Here is a 21,340-nt window from a genome sequence, read left to right as displayed (position 1 = left end):
CGACTTGTTTAACTACATTTAACTAGGGATTAAACTTGTCTGACTTTTGGAAGTACAAGAATACGTTTAATCCGTTAATAGAACACAACTAAAGCAGATACACACAACAAAACATACTTGACTGTTCTAAGCCTGTCTTTTTTCCAATGCAATTACGTGTACTGAAAACATATATTGTATAAATAGGTAAGTGTTTATGCAAAGATTAACTTGGAATGTGCATACTTATTCCTGCTGTCCTATATATTTTGCGGTATTTATATTTTAAGAAGCTCAAATTTACATTTTAAAATCAAGTTTACATTCTAAAGCGGCTTACGTATATCATAGCAGACAATAACAAACATTTTTGCAATAAATGAATTTGACCTAAATTAAGGTAACAGCCGCTTAATGGTAAAAAATTGACAACACTATTACATTGTTAATATAAACATTGGATATTTCGCTTTGCTTGCAAAAAGAGGCATTTCGCTAAAAAGAAAATTCACTTTATTCGATTATCCTCACTACTTCATTAATTTTTTTTATTAGTTTCAATTTGTCCTCAAGCTGAAAAATCATAATTTATTATAAAATCTCACATTTTATGTTATGTTTTCTTAAATGTAATAATAAATTTAACCTAATCTGTTAATAAATTGAACCACAAATTTTGTTAAAGTCGGGGCATAATTCGGGAATAAAACCCAAGGTAAAAAAGCACGACCTGGGCACTATTTAATTAGGGGGCATTGCAACGAAAGGGTTTTACTATATTTAAATTTGTTAACTAAACATATAATTAACTAACTTAAACAAGTAGTTTAAAGGGTCATATATCAAGAACGTTATAATTCATTGGCAGCTAAAACTTAAGCTAATTAAGTAGGCACGTTTTTACTTATACTAATTAATTAATTCAGTACTCAAATGCCTAGCTGATAAAATTTTAAAGTTTTTGTTTAAGAAATATTATTTTAATAATGGTTTGGTTCATCTATTATTAACTGCAAAAATATCCCAAAGGAAACCTTATTTATAGGCTTGAAAAAACATATTTTAAATAAAACAAATTTAAATTTAATAACATTTAATAATCTTATTATGAAACTATCTAAAAAAAGGCATTTATTATTAATATACAGAAGGGTCTGGTCTAAATAACATTTAAATAATTAATTATTATAGCAAGATTTGTGAAAAAATGTTAAGGCAAATAAAACATTGCAATTTCAAATAGAATATATATATGGAACATATTTGAGAATGACTTTTTTATAATTATTAACTGTTAAGAAGATTGACTTAACCGTTTATAAGCCACTGCCAACTGTCATTTTAAAAATAATTAATTCATCTGATGTTAAAGCATACATGTGTGTATTGGATGCAACAAAACCTAATATATCTTCACCAGGTACATTCGCCACTTGCTGTATTGCAACTTTGCCAATAGTCTGACCCGAGTTTCGATTTCGTAACATGGTAGAAATGGGAGAAGGTTGGCGATAGACAAAAATTCTCCGCTGACATTCGCAAAACGCTGCGTAACTGGTATCAGGTGAACTGGAACAAAATTTGATATTGTTTTTCGAAGCATGCACATATCCGAGAGCATTAAATGTTGATATGTGCTTCCATTTCGTTAAAGTTTCGTTTTGGTTTTGAACCAAAGTTGGTTGCCAGGCAACTGCATCGACATCATGACGAAGCACAAATACCGGAGGCTCATTGGTCGAAATTGGAAAATTAAACAACCACCGCAAACTACTGATATCTGCAGCATGGGTGATAACTTCTTTTTCAGCGTTAAAACAAACTAAAGATGCAGAGGAGTCAAAATATGCATCACACTCTTCTAGTTGACCAGAGTTAAACAAGGCTCCATTATTTTCTTCTGTGTTTATAGTATCAGATGTCAAATGTTCCAATCGTTCGTGAATTTTCAATACTTCTTCGGGATCAGGTTCAAATTTTCCTCTTTCATCGCCCTCGACGACCGTTGGCCAAGTTCTCTTTTCCTCTCTTTTTTGAATTGTAATCTCAAGTTTGTTTTTTGAAATTATCCAATTACTAGACTCTGGGTCAGCGTCAAGGTATAGTTGACCGCTTAAAACAACTTTTGGATTTGAATCTAAAGTCTCCCTTACACCAACATGTAGATTTTTTGGGCTTAGACTGTAAGAGACATAGTTGCGGGTTGCATCTGGGGGTAATGGGATAGATAACAAGATTTCCTCTTGGGTTTGTTTCCAGGTGTAAGGGGGAATTTCAAGATCTTTATCATTATTATTTATGCCATTAGGTTCCTCAATTTCCAATTTTTCCTCTACCCACCCTGGAATAAATTTAAAATTGCAACTTGCAGCTAAATGTATTTCTGAGCAGTCGTTATTTAAAGCTAAATAACTAGGTACTTTGGTCCCCTCAAAACACTTAGTTCCAATTACTTGAAACTTATTTTCATCGTCAAATTGCTGTAAGGATATCCATTCAACAGCTATTTTTTCTGTGAAATCGGCATCACCAGAGCCCTCTGTATGTAGAAACTTAACAAGTAAAATATCTAAATACTCTACTAGCTTATTGTCAAGAGTTGAAGACCGAAAAACGCTATGTTTAACTTCGCAAGGACAATTGATCGAATTGTCTTCGTAACAAACAGTCCATTGTTGTAAGTTGTCCTCTTTTCTCTGGCCTGTCTCAAGCACCATAAGTTTACCATTACCATCACAAATAACACATAGCAAGGGAGATGGAAATAGAATAGACACCGGTAATTTATTACTTGACGTTAAAAAATCTGAATCAATTTTGTACACAGATTGTGAGGGTCGAATTAATGTCTCAATTAATAAGCAAAACCTTCTTAAAAATCCATTCGAATCAACAAAGTAAATATGATTGTTCCAATCATCAAAAATAAGATAATTATGCAGCGTTAGGCACTTAATTCTCTCATATAAATAACTGTTATCACCAACAGTTACCATATAAATATTACAGTTTAGTTTAATATTGTATGAAGGTAGGGTACTGAGAGATAGCTTGTAAGATTCAAAGTTTGAATCAATGAGTTTTCTGTTTGGCCGTAACTCAGTGGGAATAATTTTCGCAGACATGTTTTTAATTTAAGGTCTGCTATATAATATAAAAAATATTAAATAAAACCTTTTTAATATTATGAATATTATATTAAAAAATTATCTATAAAGATTAATCAGTTTGCTATTCAGAAAATATCAATTTAGTTCTGCATTTTTTTAAAACTCCGTTTAGTAACGACTTGCATACCAAACTATAATATATAAATAAAGTTAACCAAACTACTGCAGTATATTAATATTCAATGGTCTTTTTATTGGAATTTTCAGTGAAAACTAAACGTTTGTTACCTGTCTGCCTTTTGCAAGAGAACACGCGTAGATTTTGTGTTGTCAGGGTAGAAACTTTTTTGAATACCAAGCAAAGAAAAACTCAAATATATTATCGTACCGCTTCAATAGTGTAAATAGTTATACTAACAATATTCTTACTAATAATTTAAATACATAATTGATAGGTAAAAGTTTTTTAAAACATATTTTAAGTTTAAAAAACAAAAATGTTGTAATATTAATTGTATATCGTATTTATTATTTACTTTTCAATGCGCGAAAAACCAAAATAAAAAAAAAAAATATAGACCAATTTTAACAAAAAGTGTTTACCAACACACGTGCGAAGATCATTCCACGTGACGTTATAAACAAATTAAATAGTTTTTAATAAATAAAATCATTTTTTTCTTATTTCTTTCAATTTATTTACAAAAAAGCACGACAAAAATATTTCCAAAACAAAAAATTCTTCGGCTGTTTGCCTCCTTAACTATTTACAATATTTACAAGTAGTATTGCACTTGATAAACCCTAACCGATCTAATATTAATTTGACAAAATTTCACAAAAGTCAAATCTTAAAATCTTGAATATAGAAAAAAATGACACAATTTAAATTTCAATAATGACAGTGAAAAAGATTTGGGATTGAAATTTGATAAAACAAAAATTAAAATGTATACTTACAAATAATTGATTAAATGATGATTTATATACACAAAAAAGGATTTTAAAAGTGTATATTTAATAAAAAAATTGACTAGTGAAAGAATATTTACAAAATTTAATATTTTTGTAGCAGATCCTGAAATTAGAAAACTTACAGCAGTAGAAAAAAATTGATCATGGACTAATTTTTACACATTTAAATATTTAATTGGCAATGTTTTGGCTTCTAGCATACAGTATAATGTAATTTAATCTTAAAAAACTACAAATATTTACAAAATTAAAACTGCATTTAGAACTGATGGCAAATTAAAATATAACAAACAAAATACAATGGGTCTATAACACCAAATATTTAATACATTTCTGTGGCATACTCAAATTTCCAAATAAAGTTATAGTTTTAAACCCCCCAAAAAAATTCTACCATTAAAAAAAATTTTTTTTAAGGTTTTGTTAAAATTAATAATTGTATACAATATATTGGCTATAAAGGTGTTGGTGCTATGTAAAAAAAAATCAACAAAAAAATGTAATCTCTTTGAGCAGGCATCTGTGACTTAAAAATAAAATACATACAAAAAAATCATTTTTTCGATCTTAAAATGTCAAAAAATGGGCATATTTTAAATACTTTATTTATCTTTTCTTCACAATTAAAAATCCCACTTTAATACAAGTTTGGGTCATAGGTTTAATTAAATTCTTATATTTTTTCAATAAACCTTTTTTTGTACTTTTAATTTTAAACTCGGTATTTAATAATATTCTGAACCAATTACAATGCTGGTATCAGTCCCCATAATTTCAGTTTTATGAAACCAGTGATCCGTGTCCAAAACAACTGTAACAGAAAAATAAAAATAAAAATATAAAAATCAATTAAATTACGTTAAATTTTTAGGATCATGTATGTTGTCCGGTTCTAGACAAAACATAATTACACTCTTCTAAATTCTCTCGTCTGGATTATGGTGCGAGAGAATTATCATCTATAAATTAAGGATTTTCTCCTATGGTAAACGGCATGATGTTTTGTCTAGAGCCGACAACATACGTGACCCAATTTTTGTATTCAAAATTCTAATAAAACTATAATAAAAAACTAACTTAATAAAAAAACTGTAAATATGAGATAAATTTAGTTAAAAAATTCTAATTTGAAGAAAAATCATTATTTTAACATAAATAACTTAAACCCATTTATAGTTTACTTAATATCTTTGTGTAAACATTATTAATTTTGGTATGTTTTAAATCATTAATTTAATTTTGTTTTTTTATCCCGTCGCATTATTGTAATATTTATTGTATATTTTATTTACTGTCATTAATGCGCAAAAAAACGAAAAAAAAAAAAAAAAATATCTATATATTTAAATAAAACAGTTTAAATAAAAAATTATGCAACAACTAAATACATTTTTATTTAAATACCCTTAAAATATTTTTATCTTTACTTACTGATATCTCCAGGGTTAACTATAACTTCAAATTCAGAAATACAAATTCCATAACATTCTGGGGGGGCTTGAATCGTCCATTTTTTGGTTCCCCTAACTTGTGCTTGCCATGAAGAGGCCCCCACAAAATCAATCTAAAATTAATACCAAAAAAACATTTTTTTAAAAATAAATCCCTTTCTAATAAGCAATACCTATTAATACAAACTTTAAACATTTATAATACCTAAAACTAATTTTTAACCGGCATTTTTCAACATTTACAATTTTAATTTTTTTACTTTGTATAAAATAATTACTAAAAATTATTTTTTTAATATATACAAAAATTCTTTAAATTTATCAAATATCTAAAGTGTCGGGTTAAAATTAAGTTTACTGTTAGCTAACTTCCCTATAGCTTATACTTTGTATAAACTGAACAAAGGAAGTTAGTAAAGTGGTGTCGTATTACACATATGCGTATGGTTAATGACTCAAACTATTATAATAGGAAAGTTTTCAAAAAGGAAGCACGATTAACGCATATAGTCACTGTTTAAAAAATCGTTTTTTATAACACTATAAAGTCCTCAAGCAAAAATGCTGTACAGTAAAAAATAACTATTTTAAAACGATAAAAAACAAATTTTTTTTAATAAATTTAATTTTTTTAGTTGAACAAACTAATAACTTACATGCAGCATAGCTCCATAACCTGGTAAACCCATGAAAACCCAATCTATTTTACTATGATCAAGTTCTTTAGGTAGAAAGTAGGGCAGCTTGTAATGTTTTCTTAATTCGTTTGCAGCTTTTCCATCACAGTTACTCCTAAAAATATAAATTTGTATTTTTTTATTTTTTAAAATAAGGTTAAAAGTCAAATGCGCAACTTAAACATCGAGTAACATCAGTTACTTCAACCCAGTCTCAAGTTGCCTGTGGCATTTGAGATATTATGGATTATAATTGCCCGGTAATTGAGCTGCTGATCAAATGCTTGCTCAGCAGGTGTTCATATCAGTTATAGCGCCTTACTCAAGGACCCTACAGCATGAGAGCAGTGGGGATTGAATCCACGACCTCATAGTGGTGCAACAAGTGTTTTTACCACTACACCGAAATTAATACCTAATTATTACCTAAATCACAAAATTTTCGACCCCATTTTTAAAATTTAAAAAACAAACTTTTACTTACCAACCAATATACCACGGATCTCCCTTTCCCTTCACCCTGTCCATCGACATATTAAAAAATTCACCCAAGCCTTCAAGTTTGGTTTGGTAGCGAAAAAACTGGCAATCTGATTCAACTTTGTCCAGTGCCTAAAATTAAAATATTTCAATATCAGTATTTTTTATATTGAAAAAAATATTACATTGTATATAATTTTTTTAATAGCCTAGCACTTTTATATTGTTTATCTTATTGCTGTTGATTTAAAAAAAAAAAAAAATACAATATGCTTGCTTAAATTAAACTTTAAGTTGTCAATTTTACCAAAGAAAAATCAAAACGAAAATGCACAAAATTGGTAAAAAAATTTCGTTTTAAATAAAACCAAAAAATAACCCCAAAATTTATATTAAACACTTAAAAAATGTTTGGTATAAAATCTTTAAAAAAATTTATGATTTTTTAATATGATCTTTACCTCCGAATTGGGACTGTAGACACTTCGAAAGTATTCAAAACTGAAAACATCTTTTGCACTCCAGTCCTTTTGCCCATCTTTAACCAAGGCTGGCTGCATTTTGTAAGCATATCTTTCCATAAATTGATCCTCAAATAATAAAAAATAAAAAAGTTAGGTTTCAAAAAGTTAAACAATATTTAAAAATTTATTTTTTCTATATTTTTTTGTATATACATTCATCCTTGGTGTGGGAAGGTTAAATGGGCGACCTAAACATAGAGTACCTTTAGTTACTCCGACCCAGTCTCGAGTTGCCTTTAGCAGTTTAGGATATTATATATGTAGATTATAATTGCTCGGTAATTATGCTGCTGATTAGGTGCTGGCTCAGCAGGAGTTCATACCGTTTATAGCGCCTTACTTAAGGGCACTACAGCATAAGAGCAGTAGGGATTGAACCCACGACCTCAGGTGTGGTGTAGCAAGTTTTCTTAACACTACACCACACTGCCGGTTATATATAATATATATATATTTTAAATAAAGCATAAAAGTTTATTAAAAACTAGAAGATTATTAAAAACCAAGTCTAATACAAATCATACCATAAAAATACAAGAATTAGTCTAAAACTATTGTTAAATATTTAAAGAAACAAATTCACTTGACTTACATATGTCAAGTTATAAACAACATCAATTCCTTTAACATTGGCACAACCACTGCAGTCAATTGGGGGTCTAAATATATCTTGTAACGGTTCAGTAACTGGAAGCACGCAAGATAATCTTGTGATATTTTCGTCGCCCCCATCTTCGTTTGTATAATCCATATAACTGAAAGTAATTTAATATGATCTTTTATACAGTTTTTATTTATATTTTTTTATATATCTTTATCCTCAATGTGGAAAGGTCGAATGCGCGACCTAAACATAGAGTAACATCAGTTACTCCGACCCAGTCTCAAGTTGCCTTTAACAGTTTGGGATATTATTGATTATAATTGCCCGATAATTATGCTGCTTATTAGGTGCTGGCTCAGCAGGAGTTTATACCATTTATTGCGCCTTACTTAAGGGCGCTACAGCATAAGATCACTGGGGATCAAACCCACGACCTCATGTAATGTAGCAAGTGTTCTAACCACTACACTATGCTGCCGGTAACTTTGACGAAGTCTCAAGCTGACTTTAATAGTTTGAGGTAATGTTGATTATATTACCACCAACTAACTTGCCTATTTGTTTTTAAATTAATAAAAGTTTCTAGTAATTATATATCCTTGCTTAAGGCCAAGGGTGCTAAGACAAAAAAGCAATGGGAATTAAACCCTCAAGTTGCATCATTAGCATGAATTTAAAAAAAAATCTATAACAAATTAAATTCCAATTATTTAAACTAAACACACCTTGTAATAATAAAATGCCCAAATGAAGTTTCATTGGTTATGCTGAAATATGCAATTGTTGGAAAGAATAGAATGACCAAAAGAGCAAAACCAGCGTATAGAATTGCATAATTTTGTTCTTTCCAATTCTTTCCATCATTTTGGATCAATTTGTAAGACGGCAACTGCAATATATCTTCATCTCTGATATTCATTTCTTGTTTTGCTTTTTGCAAAAGCTCGTAGAAATCTTTCGCGCTAGGTTTATCTTTGTCGTCGAAGCCATTATTCTTTTTCTCAGCCTCCATTTTGTATATTACAATCTAGCTTTAATATAAAATCACTTCGTTAGCTGACGCGTATGTTAAATAAAAAAAAACAGAACACGTTTTAGTTTCGAAAAATTAAGAACATATGCTTCCTGTCTCAAAACAGGGACTTTATACGGCTCTCTAAAACAGCTAGCGGTTGAGAATATTTAAAAAAAAATGCCAACTCTATTTATATTTTTACAAACAATACATTTAATAAAATTTAATAAATACAAAGTAGGTATAAATACTTGGTAAAAATATTCTTGTACTTTAAATTAATATTCTCTAGGTTATAGTTCAATCGTTGTATAAAACTATTGAAACTTCATTTCTATTTCTGCTTGCTCGCTTAATGCAAAGTAAATATGCTCAAAACTTAGGTAAACAACTTGACTTGACTACGTCTGCAAAGACTTTAAGCTTATTGCAAGCTACGTGAGCATAATATAATAAAGTTTATCAGAAACTTTCAGGTAAAGCAATATAAGCTAACGCCTGTGCGGAATTTTGTAAACCTGGTATTAGTTTAATTACGTGTATTAACTAAAGAAAAGGGATATTAGTAATTTCGAATTACATTTACAGCAGAAATCGAACTATTTAGGTAAACTAGTATGACAGGAAAAAGCAAGAAGGGTATTTTGGAAAGATTAGCGGAAGGTCCGGTAGTCGGCGATGGTAGTATGTTACTCGTTCTAGAAAAACGAGGCTATTGTAAAAACGGTCCATTTACACCAGAAGCCGTGTTAAAATATCCTGATGCGGTTGAACAACTACTAAGGGAGTACTTGCGAGCTGGTTCTGACGTCATACAGACTCCTTGTTATCATTCTAGCGACGGAAAACTAGAAGAATGTACAGGAGGAACTTATTCGGTAACTTACAATGCTAAAATAGGGCTCGATTAACCATAATTCTAAAATTTAAAACGGTATCAAACCGCACACTTTGCTTGTTTGTTCAAAGCCTTACATTTAGCTATTCATATGCCTTCTTTTTTGCTGTTATAGACTGTTGTTTTATTAGGTACTTTCCATTTATCCTGACAGTGCACTTAGAGTAAACCTGTTATATATTAATCTTAGACTACTGACCTCAACAACGCTGCTTGTAACATCGCTCGAAAGGTAGCGAACGACGGAGATGCTCTGGTATGTGGCGGCCTGTCGCCTGTTTACGCTTACAGCCTGGGCAAAGGCGTCGAGGCAACGCGGAAAGAGTTTGAAAAACAACTGGAGGTCTTTATGGAACATGACGTCGATTTCCTGTTAGGGGAAGTAAGCAAAATAGATTGCGTAGGAGCAGACTGGCAAAGCGTTATTGGCATATTGTTATTTCTATCAAGCTAAGAGATAGTTTCTCTCGCATTGTTTATCTTAAAAATAGTTAAATATGTTAACTCTGCGAACTTAATTACTGTAGATTTTTTTACGAATGACTAAATACTATAAAACATTTCAGAACCATTCTTTATTAACACTAGTTTGTCTTTTTTTATTAACACTAGCAACATACGATATGAAGCCAAACAGATTGTCCAAAAATGTCTAGGGGTTTTATAACTAATACACTGTTTTCAAATTTTTAGTTTTTTGGCCATGTTGAAGAGTTAGAGATTTTCGTTGATGTTTGCAAGAAAACAAATAAACCAGTCGGTTGTACCATGAGGCTTGGACCAGCAGGCGACCATAATGGGCATTCTGTTGAGGAATGCGCAGTTAGAATGGCTAAAACTGGAGCTGATATAATAGGTAAATTTTTACCGGTAAAGCATATTTAAATGTACAACCCAAAACTATTTAATTACATATTTTATTCCTAACTGGGTAATCCAATACAATAACTTTACAAAAATATGTCAAGGTATCAACTGTCTATATGATGTTAACACAAGTTTAAAGACTTTGAAACGAATCAAAGATGCGCTGGCAAAAGAGAACTTAAAGCCTTATCTTATGTGTCAAGTAATCGGTTGGATGTGCCCAGAGGTTGAAAATCATTTGAGTGGATATATTGCATTGCCAGAAAATCCACTTGGTAATAAGTTTGATCAAAAGTAACCAAATGTTTGCTTTAAAATAAGAACAACAATCACTTTTAAACTTTCCGTGTCTGAAGTTTAAAACATAAAGCTAGCTGTTTCTTAAATCAACTAGTATTTAGACAGTAACAAATTAAAATGTGCATATTTTCAAATAATCATTATCGATATTTATTGAACCTAAAAATACCTACATTTAATTCTAATATTTTTCATAGCGTTGGACCCACGACTTTTGACACGAATTGACGTCCACAAGTTTGCAAGATCTGCATACGAACTAGGAGTTAATTATATTGGTGGTTGTTGTGGCATGGAACCTCATCATATAAGAGCTATAGCTCAAGAGGTAAGGATTTATAAACACAAAATTTTTATTGCAAGAATTGCATAAATAATGTTTATTAGAATCGTTTTCCATTTTTGTTTAAATAAATTGGTAGACTTATCCAAATTTTGATTATCAATGTTTTTTTTTTAAATGTTAATATAAAAAATTAAATTTTCAATATTTTAGCTTGCACCTGAACGTAAGAAAGATCCTCCAGTTCAAGATATGTGTCCCCCACATGGGCCCTATCTTCACCTAAGCATGTACTCCAACCAGATGAAAAAGTAAATCAATTTTTACTACTAATTATAATTTTTACTTCAATTAGTAATTTATTATATTTTCTACAAATTTTCAGGAGAAACAACAAGGATTTTTGGTACAACTTGAAACCGGGTTCGGGTCGCCCTTTTAACCCACAATGCACCGTTCCAGAGCAATCCGAATACAGAATCACCCCAGAAAAGAAAGAATAAAAATAATAATTTTGCGATTCTGTTTTTTAGAAGAGTATTGTAAAAAAAAGTCAATCAGCAGTACAAGTACAAACAAACATTTATCTTTCATTCCAAGTCAAAAATATATATCTTCTAGTATATTACAACATTTTTAGACAGCACCAACATATATATACACATTTAAAAAAAGTTTTACAACTTTTTATAGCAATAGAGAATTGATTTCATTGGTTGTTTTTCGGCGTTATCAGAGGCAAAGTCGTACGCATATTGTTCACACAAGGTTTCAGTTAGTTTTTTCCACGTTCCGGCATTGTCTAACGATCTCACGATCTCTTTGAATTTGGCGACGTAAGCTTTGGCCGTGGAATTGTTTCGAACGGAAAATATGGCGTAGCCTCCTGGTCGGATGACCCGAACCATGTCCTAAAACAACGCAGAATTTGTTAAACTACAAGACCACAATTATTTAGCTTTAAAAATATTGGCCAACTACATAAGGTGCCGAGTTCAAATCCCACCAAATTTAAGTTAATGTGCTATTAAATTATTAATACTTTTAAAAATTGAAAAGCGATTAGTGAATGGACATAGACATACAACGTCGATAGTCAATACCAGGTAGCCACATCACTGGTCAATATCTCCAGGTTAATTTAAAGTCATAGTAGGGCATACGTGTACGATAGGGCAGGGTCATGTAAGGCATATGTGTATGTTAGCAAAAACTTCCCAACCAAAATAGAACAAATTTGCCGAAGTACTTAAGATATCCCTTATTAACACAATTATCGAAAAAAAGAGGTTTATTGGGATGGGGATATCATTGAACTGCTGACAAAGATAACGACGAGACTTAGACAGAAGACCAAAAGTTTTTTCGCAAATTTTTATCGGCATTCATACTCAAAACTTTAACATACCAGTATAACTTCTGGCTGCAAATGTGCTTGAGAAAAGGCAGCACAACAGACTGCTACATCGTAGGAACAGTCTGCATATGGGAGTTTATCATTTACGGTAATAATTTGGGTAATCAAGTTTCTGTTAAACAAAATATTTTAATTAATTGTAATTAAAGCCCTGTATAACAAAATTGATTTATTTTTTCTTATATTATAAAGTTTACACGAATCTGCCTATTGTGTCTTTAAAAAATACTGGTTTTTAATTAATTCAGTTTGCTAAGAACTTATCTTTAAAAACAGTAAAGCCTTACCTGTAGACATCTTTTGATTTTGCGATACTCAACATTTCTGCACTGCCATCTATAGCATCGATTTTACCTTTAAATCCAGACTCAGCTAATTCGTCCGCTATTAGGCCAGTCCCTGTTCAAAAATTATCAAAATAGATAAACTAAGTATTTAAAATTGCCTGTGTAGATTTTTACTTTGCGAAAAATCTACATTTCTTACCTGCTGCAATATCCAGTAGCGTCGTTTCTTCGCTTGAATATATATCTACCGGTAATTTAGTTTTCAAAAGCTTTGTTACGCTTTTAGGTAGAGCGTAAACCAAATGAGAAGATCCTGTGTCATAGCCCAACGCTATTCGATCGTAGTTGTCAACTACAGCGTTCACGTCTCCTGATTCAACGTAGTCGTTGTAAAATTCCTCCCAAGTTGATTGCGCAGAGTCAAAGCAAGACATTTTGAGGGTTCAACTAATTTTAAATCTCTTTTAAGTAATGTAATTATCTGCAAATTTATACAATTTTATGAAATTTAGTTTCCTTTTTTAAATTCTAACTATTAAGACCTGTTTTATTTTTGTACTGTTTCTTTAACTTGTTAATTAAATTCACTGTTTAAAAACTTTTTTTTCTAATATAAAATTCCCAAAGGCATTCTTTTTACTCTTCTGCAAAGCTACTTTATATTTTCTTATTTTTAAGAATTTTTATTGCATAAATTTTCTAGAAATTTTCTGAGAAAAAGTCGCCTTATTATATTTAACCAGCATATTAATAAAACTGAAAAATGTTGACGTTTATAAGCGAAATCTAAATGACGTCAAAAATTACACGGCGGTACAAAATCGTCTGCCATAAAATAAACAAATTAAATTCAATGTAATGCAGACAAAAAGCCCAAAACAAATATGAATTATGAAATATAGCGTGATCAGCGCCTGTTTGAAGCGTGTTTTTAGGTACGGAACTAAGTGTTGCGCAACAAAGTTTAAAAAAGTGTTTTTGTATGTAATTTTATAACTATTGTTAAGATAAAAAGTTTTTAATTAACTGTAAAACAAATAAAAACACCAATTAAGAACTTTTAGCGTCTTTGTTAAACGATTTACTTGATAAGTTCAGCTCAAAACTTAGATTTTTTTTTGTAAACAATTTTTTTTTATAAATTAAAAAAACAAACAAGTTGTGCATTTACATTATATATATATATATATAATTTAAAGTTTAAAAATGTTACGCATTGTTAAATTTGTGTGGTAACTTTTTATTTAAAAAAACACGTTGAACAAATAAAACCTTACCGTGGGATTTTTTTTTGTATTTTTCCATGTTCAAAATGCAGTCGTCATCACATGACAAGGCATTTTTCAAGCGGGTTATAGAACAAAGGTATTGTTACACTTGCTTGACCCGCTTTCTACTGTTTAAAGGTGGTTATATAATAAAACATTAGGCCATACAGCAGTACAGAAATAACCACAAACTCTTAGCATTTACATAACCTATCTGTTCAATTACAAAAACGATAATTATAAGTTTATAACATAGCTACTGTATTAGACCATGCAATTAGATAAACGGTTCTTAATAACATTAGAAATTCTAACCCCCTTTGTAAATTTTACAAATAGATATAAACCACGTGTTTACAAATAAATACTCTGTAAATAGGGAATGTACCTTGCTCTTTAGCACAACGAGTGGGGATTTAAAAATAGTTTATCCTTATAACTTTGCAATTTTACCTTTTTTTGTTAAAATACTAAAAATAATTCTTACTATTTTTTTGGCTAAACCATTTAACAAAAAATTTAAAGATAAAAATTTTCATTTAATCATAATAAGCAAAAACAGACAAAATTTACTTAATTCAAAAACACCAAAAAAGTTTTGTTTTATTTTTTGTAAGTATCATAACCCCACAATTTTAAGCACAAACTGGTTCAACGATTTCTTGTTTAATATTACTTTCTTCATCCTTAGTAAAACAAGCTTCTTTTACACTAGTTTCCCAAGCTGATATAATGGAAGAAATTGTACAATTTGAACTGGTTATGACAGATAAACGAGATGACAAAATTGAATCAAGTCTTTCTTGAAAAGTTTGTCTACTACCCTCTGTAAGTTACCAAATTAATGTTAGATAATTAATGTATATTTGTTAAAGAAATTTTTAATTAAAATAGAAAACGACAAAAAATCAAATTTACCCTTTTTGTCGTCTTGGTTCGCATAAATTAGCTCGGAAATCCACTCTGGGGGTTGTTGTGGGTAAGATTTGGGGATAGAAAGTCGGAGTGGGGGTACAGATGGCAATTTTGGGTCACCTAAAATGCCAAAAAAATTATATTAAGGTTTTACAACCAAAAAATATACTTTTATTTTATGCCAGTTTTTTAAATTTAGCAATTCATTGTTTAAAATATTAGTTTTTTAGTTCATATTCCTAAAAAGATAAATTTAAAAAACCTACTTAATATACATAAAACTCGTATATTTCCATCATTATTTAAATGGGAATTATCAATTTTCAACAAAAACTTTCCATCCAATCTCGAAATTTCACCCTGAATTATATCAGGAATTTTTGGTTTTTGTTCCTCGAGTTTTCTAACAGCTTCTTGCAAACATTGCTTCTTGCTTGGCAGATAGTCAGGCCTAAAATTTAAAATTATTTATTACTACATAAATAAACTAATAACATATTATTGACATTGTAGTACTGATGGTGTGGTGTAGTGGTAAAAACACTTGCTACACCATATTAGGTTGTGGGTTCAATCTCCACTGCTCTTATGCTGTAACGCCCTTGAGTAAGGCATTATAAACAGTATGAACTCCTGCTAAGTCAGCACTTAATCAGCAGCATAATTATAAAGCAATTATAATTTATAATATCCCAAACTGCCAAAGGCAACTTAAGACTAGGTCGGGGTAACAGTTTTTACTCTCTATGTTTAGGTCGCGTATTTGACCTTTCTATATCGAGGATGAAGGTATATACAAAAAAAATTTAAAAAAGGTTATCAAAAATAGAGTAGTGAAAATTACCTTGTAAAAATTAAATTTATTAAAAAATAAATAAAACTTGTTCATAAACATAAATAAAAATTAAACTTGTTTAAATACGTAAATAAAATTGCACTTACAATGTGTAGTCACCCTTAAAAGTTGACAACGCTGGACCAAAAGTTCGTTTTAAAGTATGATTAAGCAGTGGGGATTTATTGTGAGCTGCAATGACATTTAATATAGGTTGACACATGTGCTGATCTGTTCGTTGCACTACTGTCTGGCCCTTTAAAAAAAATAATAACAATAAATAAAATTCATTTTTTAGTATTTTAAAGAAATATATATTTTTTTGGATTTATTTCTTCTAGATGTAAAAAGGCTGAATTCACAGCATAAACACAGGGTCATAACTGCCAAATTTAGCCACACATGAGGTCGTGGGTTCAATCCCCACTGATCTCATGCTGTAGTGCCCTTGGGTAAGGCGCTAAAAACGGTATAAACTCCTGCTGAGACAGCAGTTAATCAGCAGCATAATTACCGGGCAATTATAGTCTCTATAATATCCCAAACTGCCACAGGCAACTCGAGACTGAGTCGGAGATGTTTAAGTCAAAAAAAATTATTTTTGTTGTCTAGGTTTTTTAAGGTTTTGCCTTTATATGGAAAGTAGCATTTTTAGTGCCATATTGTAAAGTCTGATGAATTGTTAGCAATGGGAATCGAACCTAAGACATCACATAGCAAAGTGTTCTTACCACTACACCACACACTATAACCTCACACCATTTTAAATAATTTTTTTTTCCATTTACAGTTGCTTGCTTTGGTGGGTTCATCCAATTCTGTAAAACTTTCTCGCATTTATCGAGAGTGGATCGATGCAACCTCTTCTTCCTGTTCATTAAAATATCTCGCAGTGACTTCATTTTACTCAAGTCCTTGTTACTCTCCTCATCTTCGTTAAACTAAAAAAATGATAGAAAATGTTTTAAATATTATAAAGAAAATAATATAAATGTCTTAAAGTGTTATGTTACAGAGTTTTGCAATTTTGTAAGTGATGTATATAGCCTGTTAGTATGGTTGACAATGAATCACAAAATGTCTTTAGAACCTATAAAAAATGTCTGTGGTACTTACAATTTAATTTTCAAAAATACTGGAAAATGATTAACATAAAAAACAGGTTACCATATTTTTTGTGTGACGTAGAAAGTACTAAGTAGCATAGTGAATGTATACACGCTAGTATTTTTTTAAATTAATTTAAATTTTTTTTTTTTAAGTTGAATAACTTAAAAAGTAGGTGAAATTATTTAAAGTTAAAATCATTTTTGTGTTCAGTGACACCAACTTTATTAATTTTTGAGTATAAAAATATCACTAATATATGACTTTAAATATTTTAAAAAATGGTAGAAAATATCTTAAATATTCAAAAAAATGTGGAAAACGTATGCGCAGATAAATTCCCAGAAGCAACTATTATTTGCAATCATATGTGATAAAACTACCCAAACATTAATGTCAAATTACTTTAAAAAAAACATTCAACAAAACCTAAATCTCTAAAAAATCGACATTTTTTTACGTACCCTGTTTATCATTCTTGAGAGTGGTTCGATATATTTTTGTAGTTGTTTAAGTTTTTCCATATATTCTCTGTCTTCGTCAGCGGTTTGGTTGGCAGTAACTGATGCAGGACTAGGAACTGTGTTTATTGATAAAGGACCTATATATTTTAACACAAAATATTTTCAGGTGATGATGTCAAATTGAATTCAGGTGATGATGTCAAATTGAATAATCATTGAAAATTTAATAAAGCTAATTTAATAAAGTTTTGACATGGCATCATTAGGCATTAAGCAAGAAATAAGTGTACGTAACACAATTATGGTAAGCAAATATAATTGTATTAAAGTTGACTAATTTAAAAATGTTTTTAAATGGCATCACCAAGAATTAAACCATGGACTTGGGCCTTACACAATATCTCAAAAACAAAATTAACCATGCTGTTTTTAGTATGTATTTTATATTTTTATTTTTAGGGTCATAACCCAATAAATTTATACCTGGGGATGGGGCTTGTTGTGATGTTTGCATACTACCCGGGGTTCTCAACCCAGGAGAGTTGGAAGGTACCTGAGGGGAGGGGTGAGCTGGGGACAAACTTGGAATCACTGAACTGTAATAAAAAAATAGCATAAGGCAAATGTAACCTGTATACCAAATAATTTTTTTCTACTTAAATATTTCACAAAAATTTTAAATTACAAAAAATATTTAGGGTTTTAAAAATATTCAAAATCCCCTTAAAAATTACGTGAATGCATATTCAATATATCTTACTTTGTGAGAGGCCCATTGCTGTCTGGCATTGTCAAAACAGGTTGTTGCTAAAATGAAAAAAAAATTTTAATTTTAATTTTACAAAAAAAAAACATTTGACAAAAGTTTTTTAAAAAGTTAATATTTACCGGAATACTGTTGCTGTTTGGCCCAGGTTGTCGGGGTAACGCAAATTGCCCAGGAGACTGCTGGGTCCACTGTTGTCGTTGATAGTTCGAGGTTTGGGGGCTCGGCACTGTCACCCCGCCAGGCTGGGGGATTCCCCTGGACATCTGAGTGTTGTTAGGCTGCATTCCAATGACATTTTGTCTTATTTGCATATCTGTAAAAAAAAATTAGCATTTTATTTTTATTAAAAAAAATAATTTAGTTATAAATATTTTTAATAAATTAAAAACTTACTTTGACTGGGTGACCCCTGCATCATCATCATATTATTCTGTTGCATGTTTTGCGAACTTTGGGGAATATTCTGGGTCACGTTTTGGGGTATATTTTGCACGGGAGGGGGGTACATGTTACTCTGGGACTGCATGTTCCCCATTTCGTTACCCCGCTGGTTGATAAACATCTGGTTTTGTTGTTGTTGTTGAATATGAGATTGTTGTTGTATGTTTTTCTGTTGCATGTGCACCTGCTACAATAACATTTTGTTGTTAAGCAAACTATTAAAAAACAACAAAAAATCGTGTTTTCAAACCTGTTGTTGTTGTTGTTGTTGTTGTTGCTGCTGCTGTTGAATTTGTTTCTGAAATATCATTTGCGATTGTTGTTTTTGTTGTTGTAACTGTTGTTGTTGTTGTTGATCTGGATTCATTGCCCTTTGTTGTTGCTGTTGAGCTACAAAAACAAAATTTTGTAAACCAAAAGTTTTTAATATGTTTATAGTTATCATTATTGTTTTTCAAAAAACACAGTTTTTATTTAAGTTTTAAAAACATTACAAAAGCAAAGTATTTAAATTTTTTTTAAATTTTAAACTTTAATTTAATTATTTTATCGTCAATTTAAAAAAAAATAGTAACTATTACCATGAAGTTGGGCTTTTTTGATTATTTTCCGCGCAAATTGAATATAATCATCCTGTAAAAGATGTCTTTTTAAATATGCAGCATATTGTAACTAATTTACTAAAGCTTTTTCGACTTAACTTAATAAAACTTTTTATTTTTAATTTTGAATTATGGTATCACGTAAGTTGTCCGGTTCTAGACAAAACATAATTACACTACAGCTCTCCCAAATTCTCTCGTCTGGATTATGGTGCGAGAGAACTATCACCTATGGATAACAGATTCTCTTCTATAGTAAACGGCATGTTGTTTTGTCTAGAGCCAGACAACATACGTGACCCAAATTATGTTTATATTTTAACTTTTAGTTAATTTTAAAGCAGTAAATGAAATAAGAAAACAGCAAAAATTTGAATAAAAACCGTAAACGATATAGTATGTAAAACACAAAAAACAATCAATGCACTTTTTCAGAATTATATTATTTTAATTAAATAATTAGTTAATATTTAGTGTTTTTTAGGGTATATATAAAGTTATTTACTTACTTTTGATTGGGCCCTTGTGAAGAAATTTTTTTCTATGTCTTCTACTGAAACTGGAAAATTAACTCCTGTTTGTTGAACTGCTTCATTTCTAAATAAAAAAAATATTTTAATCAAAGAATGATATAAAACTAATACAATGCTTAAAGAATAGATTCTATGAGTTTTCTTAAAACAATACGATATAAAAATAGTCAGACAATGGCTTATAAAATGACGACAACAATTTTATCATCGATTCAAAATGATTTGAAAACACTGTCAGACTATTTGAATAAAGTTTTAATAACAAGTTTTAATAACAATTAAAGTTTTAATAACAAGTTTTAATAACAATTCAATGCCGAAGAATATAAAACAAGATTTATAAAGCACGTCTCCCATATCTTTTTCCAGTTAGCATTAGGCTTTGTTTACATTTTGTAAAGAGGATAAAATAGTTCAATCCAATATTTTTAGAAAAAATTATTATTAGGCTTAAAAAAAAAAATTAACAAAAAAATCATAAATTAATAGTACTTAGTCTGCTATGTTACAAAAATAGGTAAGGGCGAGCAAGGTAAAAGAATGTCAGATGTGTATTTAAAAGTTTTTATTGCCAATATAATATTGCTGTCTGGCAGTTATTTGTGGTTATTTATTAAAAAATATTAATGCCCTTGCATAATACAACAAAAAACTCACAAGGTTTTCTTGATGGTGTTTCTAAAGGCGTCAGATCTCCAATCATTATTTGCCATTTTTAGCCTTTACGTGCAGAACTACCTGAACTACAGACGTACAACAAACGTGAATTGTTTCCGAAAACGATATAAATTTACCTCTTGGTAAGCAAAACGCGTTACCGTATAACCTTTAGTCCGTCTGTATGTCCTAATGTAAAGTTAAAAATAAGAAACCTGGTAGGCCCGGAGAACAGAAGTAGTCCCGGAATAGACCTGGTAGTCCCGGATTGTTTATAAAAATCCCTTTAAAATATTTAAATAAAACCCAAGTTTAAATAAAACCCTATTTGTATTATGTAAAAAAAATATATTAAAGTTACTAATAAATGGTTATCACAATTACACTTAGCTATCTATGATTAAAGTTTTCTATTTGAAATAGTTACAAGTAAACTATGTATTTAGACGATGTTGTTGAAGTCGTTTGTTCGCCCAAATGATCATACAACTTATATGATCATTGTTTGGACCAACTTCACTGAAGAAGATCAAAAGATTTACGTCCACTGCACAGTTAATTTTTGCAACACTTTAAAACTGGTGAAGATTGCACAACCAATGTAAGTTTAAAGTTCTTAGAAATGTTATAAAATAAACCCAACTTTGCTTCATCGTTTTAACATTATTTTGACGTTAACAAAATTGTAGTTCACGCGGAAAAGACAACGTTTGGATAAGAAACAAGAAGAAAACAAATATAGTTGCATTAACGCTGACTTACGCAATGAGGTAACAAAAATTTTGCTTGATATAACAATGACATTTGTGAAAATTTGCGTTTAATAAGAAACAGACAAAGATTCTGTTTTTGCATTGAAAAAAATACTTGGAGAAGATTAGG

General features: G+C 30.1%; 5 protein-coding genes across 8 annotated transcripts; 1 reads left to right on the top strand and 4 right to left on the bottom strand.

The window, feature by feature from the left end:
- Positions 1-1,111: 1,111 nt before the first annotated feature.
- On the bottom strand, positions 1,112-3,217 carry LOC145750270 (nudC domain-containing protein 1-like). The gene has a single exon (XM_082566262.1). It carries the CDS (start codon positions 3,102-3,104, stop codon positions 1,296-1,298), a length of 1,809 nt encoding a protein of 602 aa, XP_082422388.1. The 5' UTR covers positions 3,105-3,217; the 3' UTR covers positions 1,112-1,295.
- Positions 3,218-3,778: 561 nt separating this feature from the next.
- On the bottom strand, positions 3,779-10,015 carry LOC145751376 (uncharacterized). Of its 3 annotated transcripts, none has more exons than XM_082567506.1 (8): positions 9,913-10,015; positions 8,526-8,827; positions 7,789-7,951; positions 7,134-7,262; positions 6,677-6,804; positions 6,172-6,307; positions 5,496-5,628; positions 3,779-4,875 (listed from the first exon to the last, which is right to left on the bottom strand). In XM_082567506.1, exons 2-8 carry the CDS (start codon positions 8,810-8,812, stop codon positions 4,790-4,792), a joined length of 1,062 nt encoding a protein of 353 aa, XP_082423632.1. In that variant the 5' UTR covers positions 8,813-8,827; positions 9,913-10,015; the 3' UTR covers positions 3,779-4,789. The 3 variants fall into 3 exon arrangements, with proteins under 3 accessions (XP_082423632.1, XP_082423630.1, XP_082423631.1); XM_082567504.1 differs by having other exon boundaries at positions 8,526-8,831; positions 9,913-10,004; XM_082567505.1 differs by lacking the exon at positions 9,913-10,015 and having other exon boundaries at positions 8,526-8,857.
- LOC145750910 (betaine--homocysteine S-methyltransferase 1-like) lies at positions 9,410-11,666 on the top strand. The gene is made up of 7 exons (XM_082566981.1): positions 9,410-9,693; positions 9,904-10,095; positions 10,407-10,569; positions 10,682-10,855; positions 11,078-11,208; positions 11,377-11,474; positions 11,549-11,666. Exons 1-7 carry the CDS (start codon positions 9,433-9,435, stop codon positions 11,664-11,666), a joined length of 1,137 nt encoding a protein of 378 aa, XP_082423107.1. The 5' UTR covers positions 9,410-9,432.
- Positions 11,667-11,840: 174 nt separating this feature from the next.
- LOC145750909 (methyltransferase-like protein 27) lies at positions 11,841-13,301 on the bottom strand. Its single transcript, XM_082566980.1, has 4 exons — positions 13,067-13,301; positions 12,868-12,979; positions 12,572-12,692; positions 11,841-12,074 (listed from the first exon to the last, which is right to left on the bottom strand). The coding sequence occupies exons 1-4, from the start codon at positions 13,299-13,301 to the stop codon at positions 11,841-11,843; spliced, it is 702 nt and encodes a 233-aa protein (XP_082423106.1).
- Positions 13,302-14,713: 1,412 nt separating this feature from the next.
- LOC145750309 (uncharacterized) lies at positions 14,714-20,633 on the bottom strand. Of its 2 annotated transcripts, none has more exons than XM_082566307.1 (14): positions 20,459-20,633; positions 19,778-19,865; positions 19,248-19,299; positions 18,917-19,056; positions 18,619-18,853; positions 18,345-18,538; positions 18,217-18,263; positions 17,940-18,052; positions 17,457-17,593; positions 16,674-16,826; positions 15,993-16,141; positions 15,317-15,501; positions 15,054-15,170; positions 14,714-14,961 (listed from the first exon to the last, which is right to left on the bottom strand). In XM_082566307.1, the coding sequence occupies exons 1-14, from the start codon at positions 20,512-20,514 to the stop codon at positions 14,771-14,773; spliced, it is 1,857 nt and encodes a 618-aa protein (XP_082422433.1). In that variant the 5' UTR covers positions 20,515-20,633; the 3' UTR covers positions 14,714-14,770. The 2 variants fall into 2 exon arrangements, with proteins under 2 accessions (XP_082422433.1, XP_082422434.1); XM_082566308.1 differs by having other exon boundaries at positions 18,619-18,850.
- Positions 20,634-21,340: the final 707 nt, after the last annotated feature.

The sequence above is a fragment of the Corella eumyota genome, chromosome 4 (genome assembly GCF_963082875.1).
Source record: "Corella eumyota chromosome 4, kaCorEumy4.1, whole genome shotgun sequence".
In the NCBI taxonomy this organism is placed as follows: Eukaryota; Metazoa; Chordata; class Ascidiacea; order Phlebobranchia; family Corellidae; genus Corella; species Corella eumyota.
This window is presented reverse-complemented; position numbering and strand designations above follow the sequence as displayed.

What these genes read in the sequence shown, in the direction of transcription:
- LOC145750910 (XM_082566981.1), top strand. Translation starts at nt 9,433, where the DNA reads ATGACAGGAAAAAGCAAGAAGGGTATTTTGGAAAGATTAGCGGAAGGT. An exon ending in TCGATTTCCTGTTAGGGGAA is followed by an intron (nt 10,096 to 10,406) that starts GTAAGCAAAATA and finishes TCAAATTTTTAG; the next exon opens with TTTTTTGGCCATGTTGAAGA. An exon ending in AACTGGAGCTGATATAATAG is followed by an intron (nt 10,570 to 10,681) that starts GTAAATTTTTAC and finishes AAATATGTCAAG; the next exon opens with GTATCAACTGTCTATATGAT.
- LOC145750909 (XM_082566980.1), bottom strand. Translation starts at nt 13,301, where the DNA reads ATGTCTTGCTTTGACTCTGCGCAATCAACTTGGGAGGAATTTTACAAC. An exon ending in GCTACTGGATATTGCAGCAG is followed by an intron (nt 12,980 to 13,066) that starts GTAAGAAATGTA and finishes ATTTTTGAACAG; the next exon opens with GGACTGGCCTAATAGCGGAC. An exon ending in AAATCAAAAGATGTCTACAG is followed by an intron (nt 12,693 to 12,867) that starts GTAAGGCTTTAC and finishes TTTGTTTAACAG; the next exon opens with AAACTTGATTACCCAAATTA.
- LOC145750309 (XM_082566307.1), bottom strand. Translation starts at nt 20,514, where the DNA reads ATGGCAAATAATGATTGGAGATCTGACGCCTTTAGAAACACCATCAAG. An exon ending in AACACCATCAAGAAAACCTT is followed by an intron (nt 19,866 to 20,458) that starts GTGAGTTTTTTG and finishes TTTTTTATTTAG; the next exon opens with AAATGAAGCAGTTCAACAAA. An exon ending in GCAGGGGTCACCCAGTCAAA is followed by an intron (nt 18,539 to 18,618) that starts GTAAGTTTTTAA and finishes TTTTTTTTACAG; the next exon opens with ATATGCAAATAAGACAAAAT.
- LOC145751376 (XM_082567506.1), bottom strand. Translation starts at nt 8,812, where the DNA reads ATGGAGGCTGAGAAAAAGAATAATGGCTTCGACGACAAAGATAAACCT. An exon ending in GATCCGTGGTATATTGGTTG is followed by an intron (nt 6,308 to 6,676) that starts GTAAGTAAAAGT and finishes TTATATTTTTAG; the next exon opens with GAGTAACTGTGATGGAAAAG. An exon ending in GTTATGGAGCTATGCTGCAT is followed by an intron (nt 5,629 to 6,171) that starts GTAAGTTATTAG and finishes TATTAATTTTAG; the next exon opens with ATTGATTTTGTGGGGGCCTC.
- LOC145750270 (XM_082566262.1), bottom strand. Translation starts at nt 3,104, where the DNA reads ATGTCTGCGAAAATTATTCCCACTGAGTTACGGCCAAACAGAAAACTC.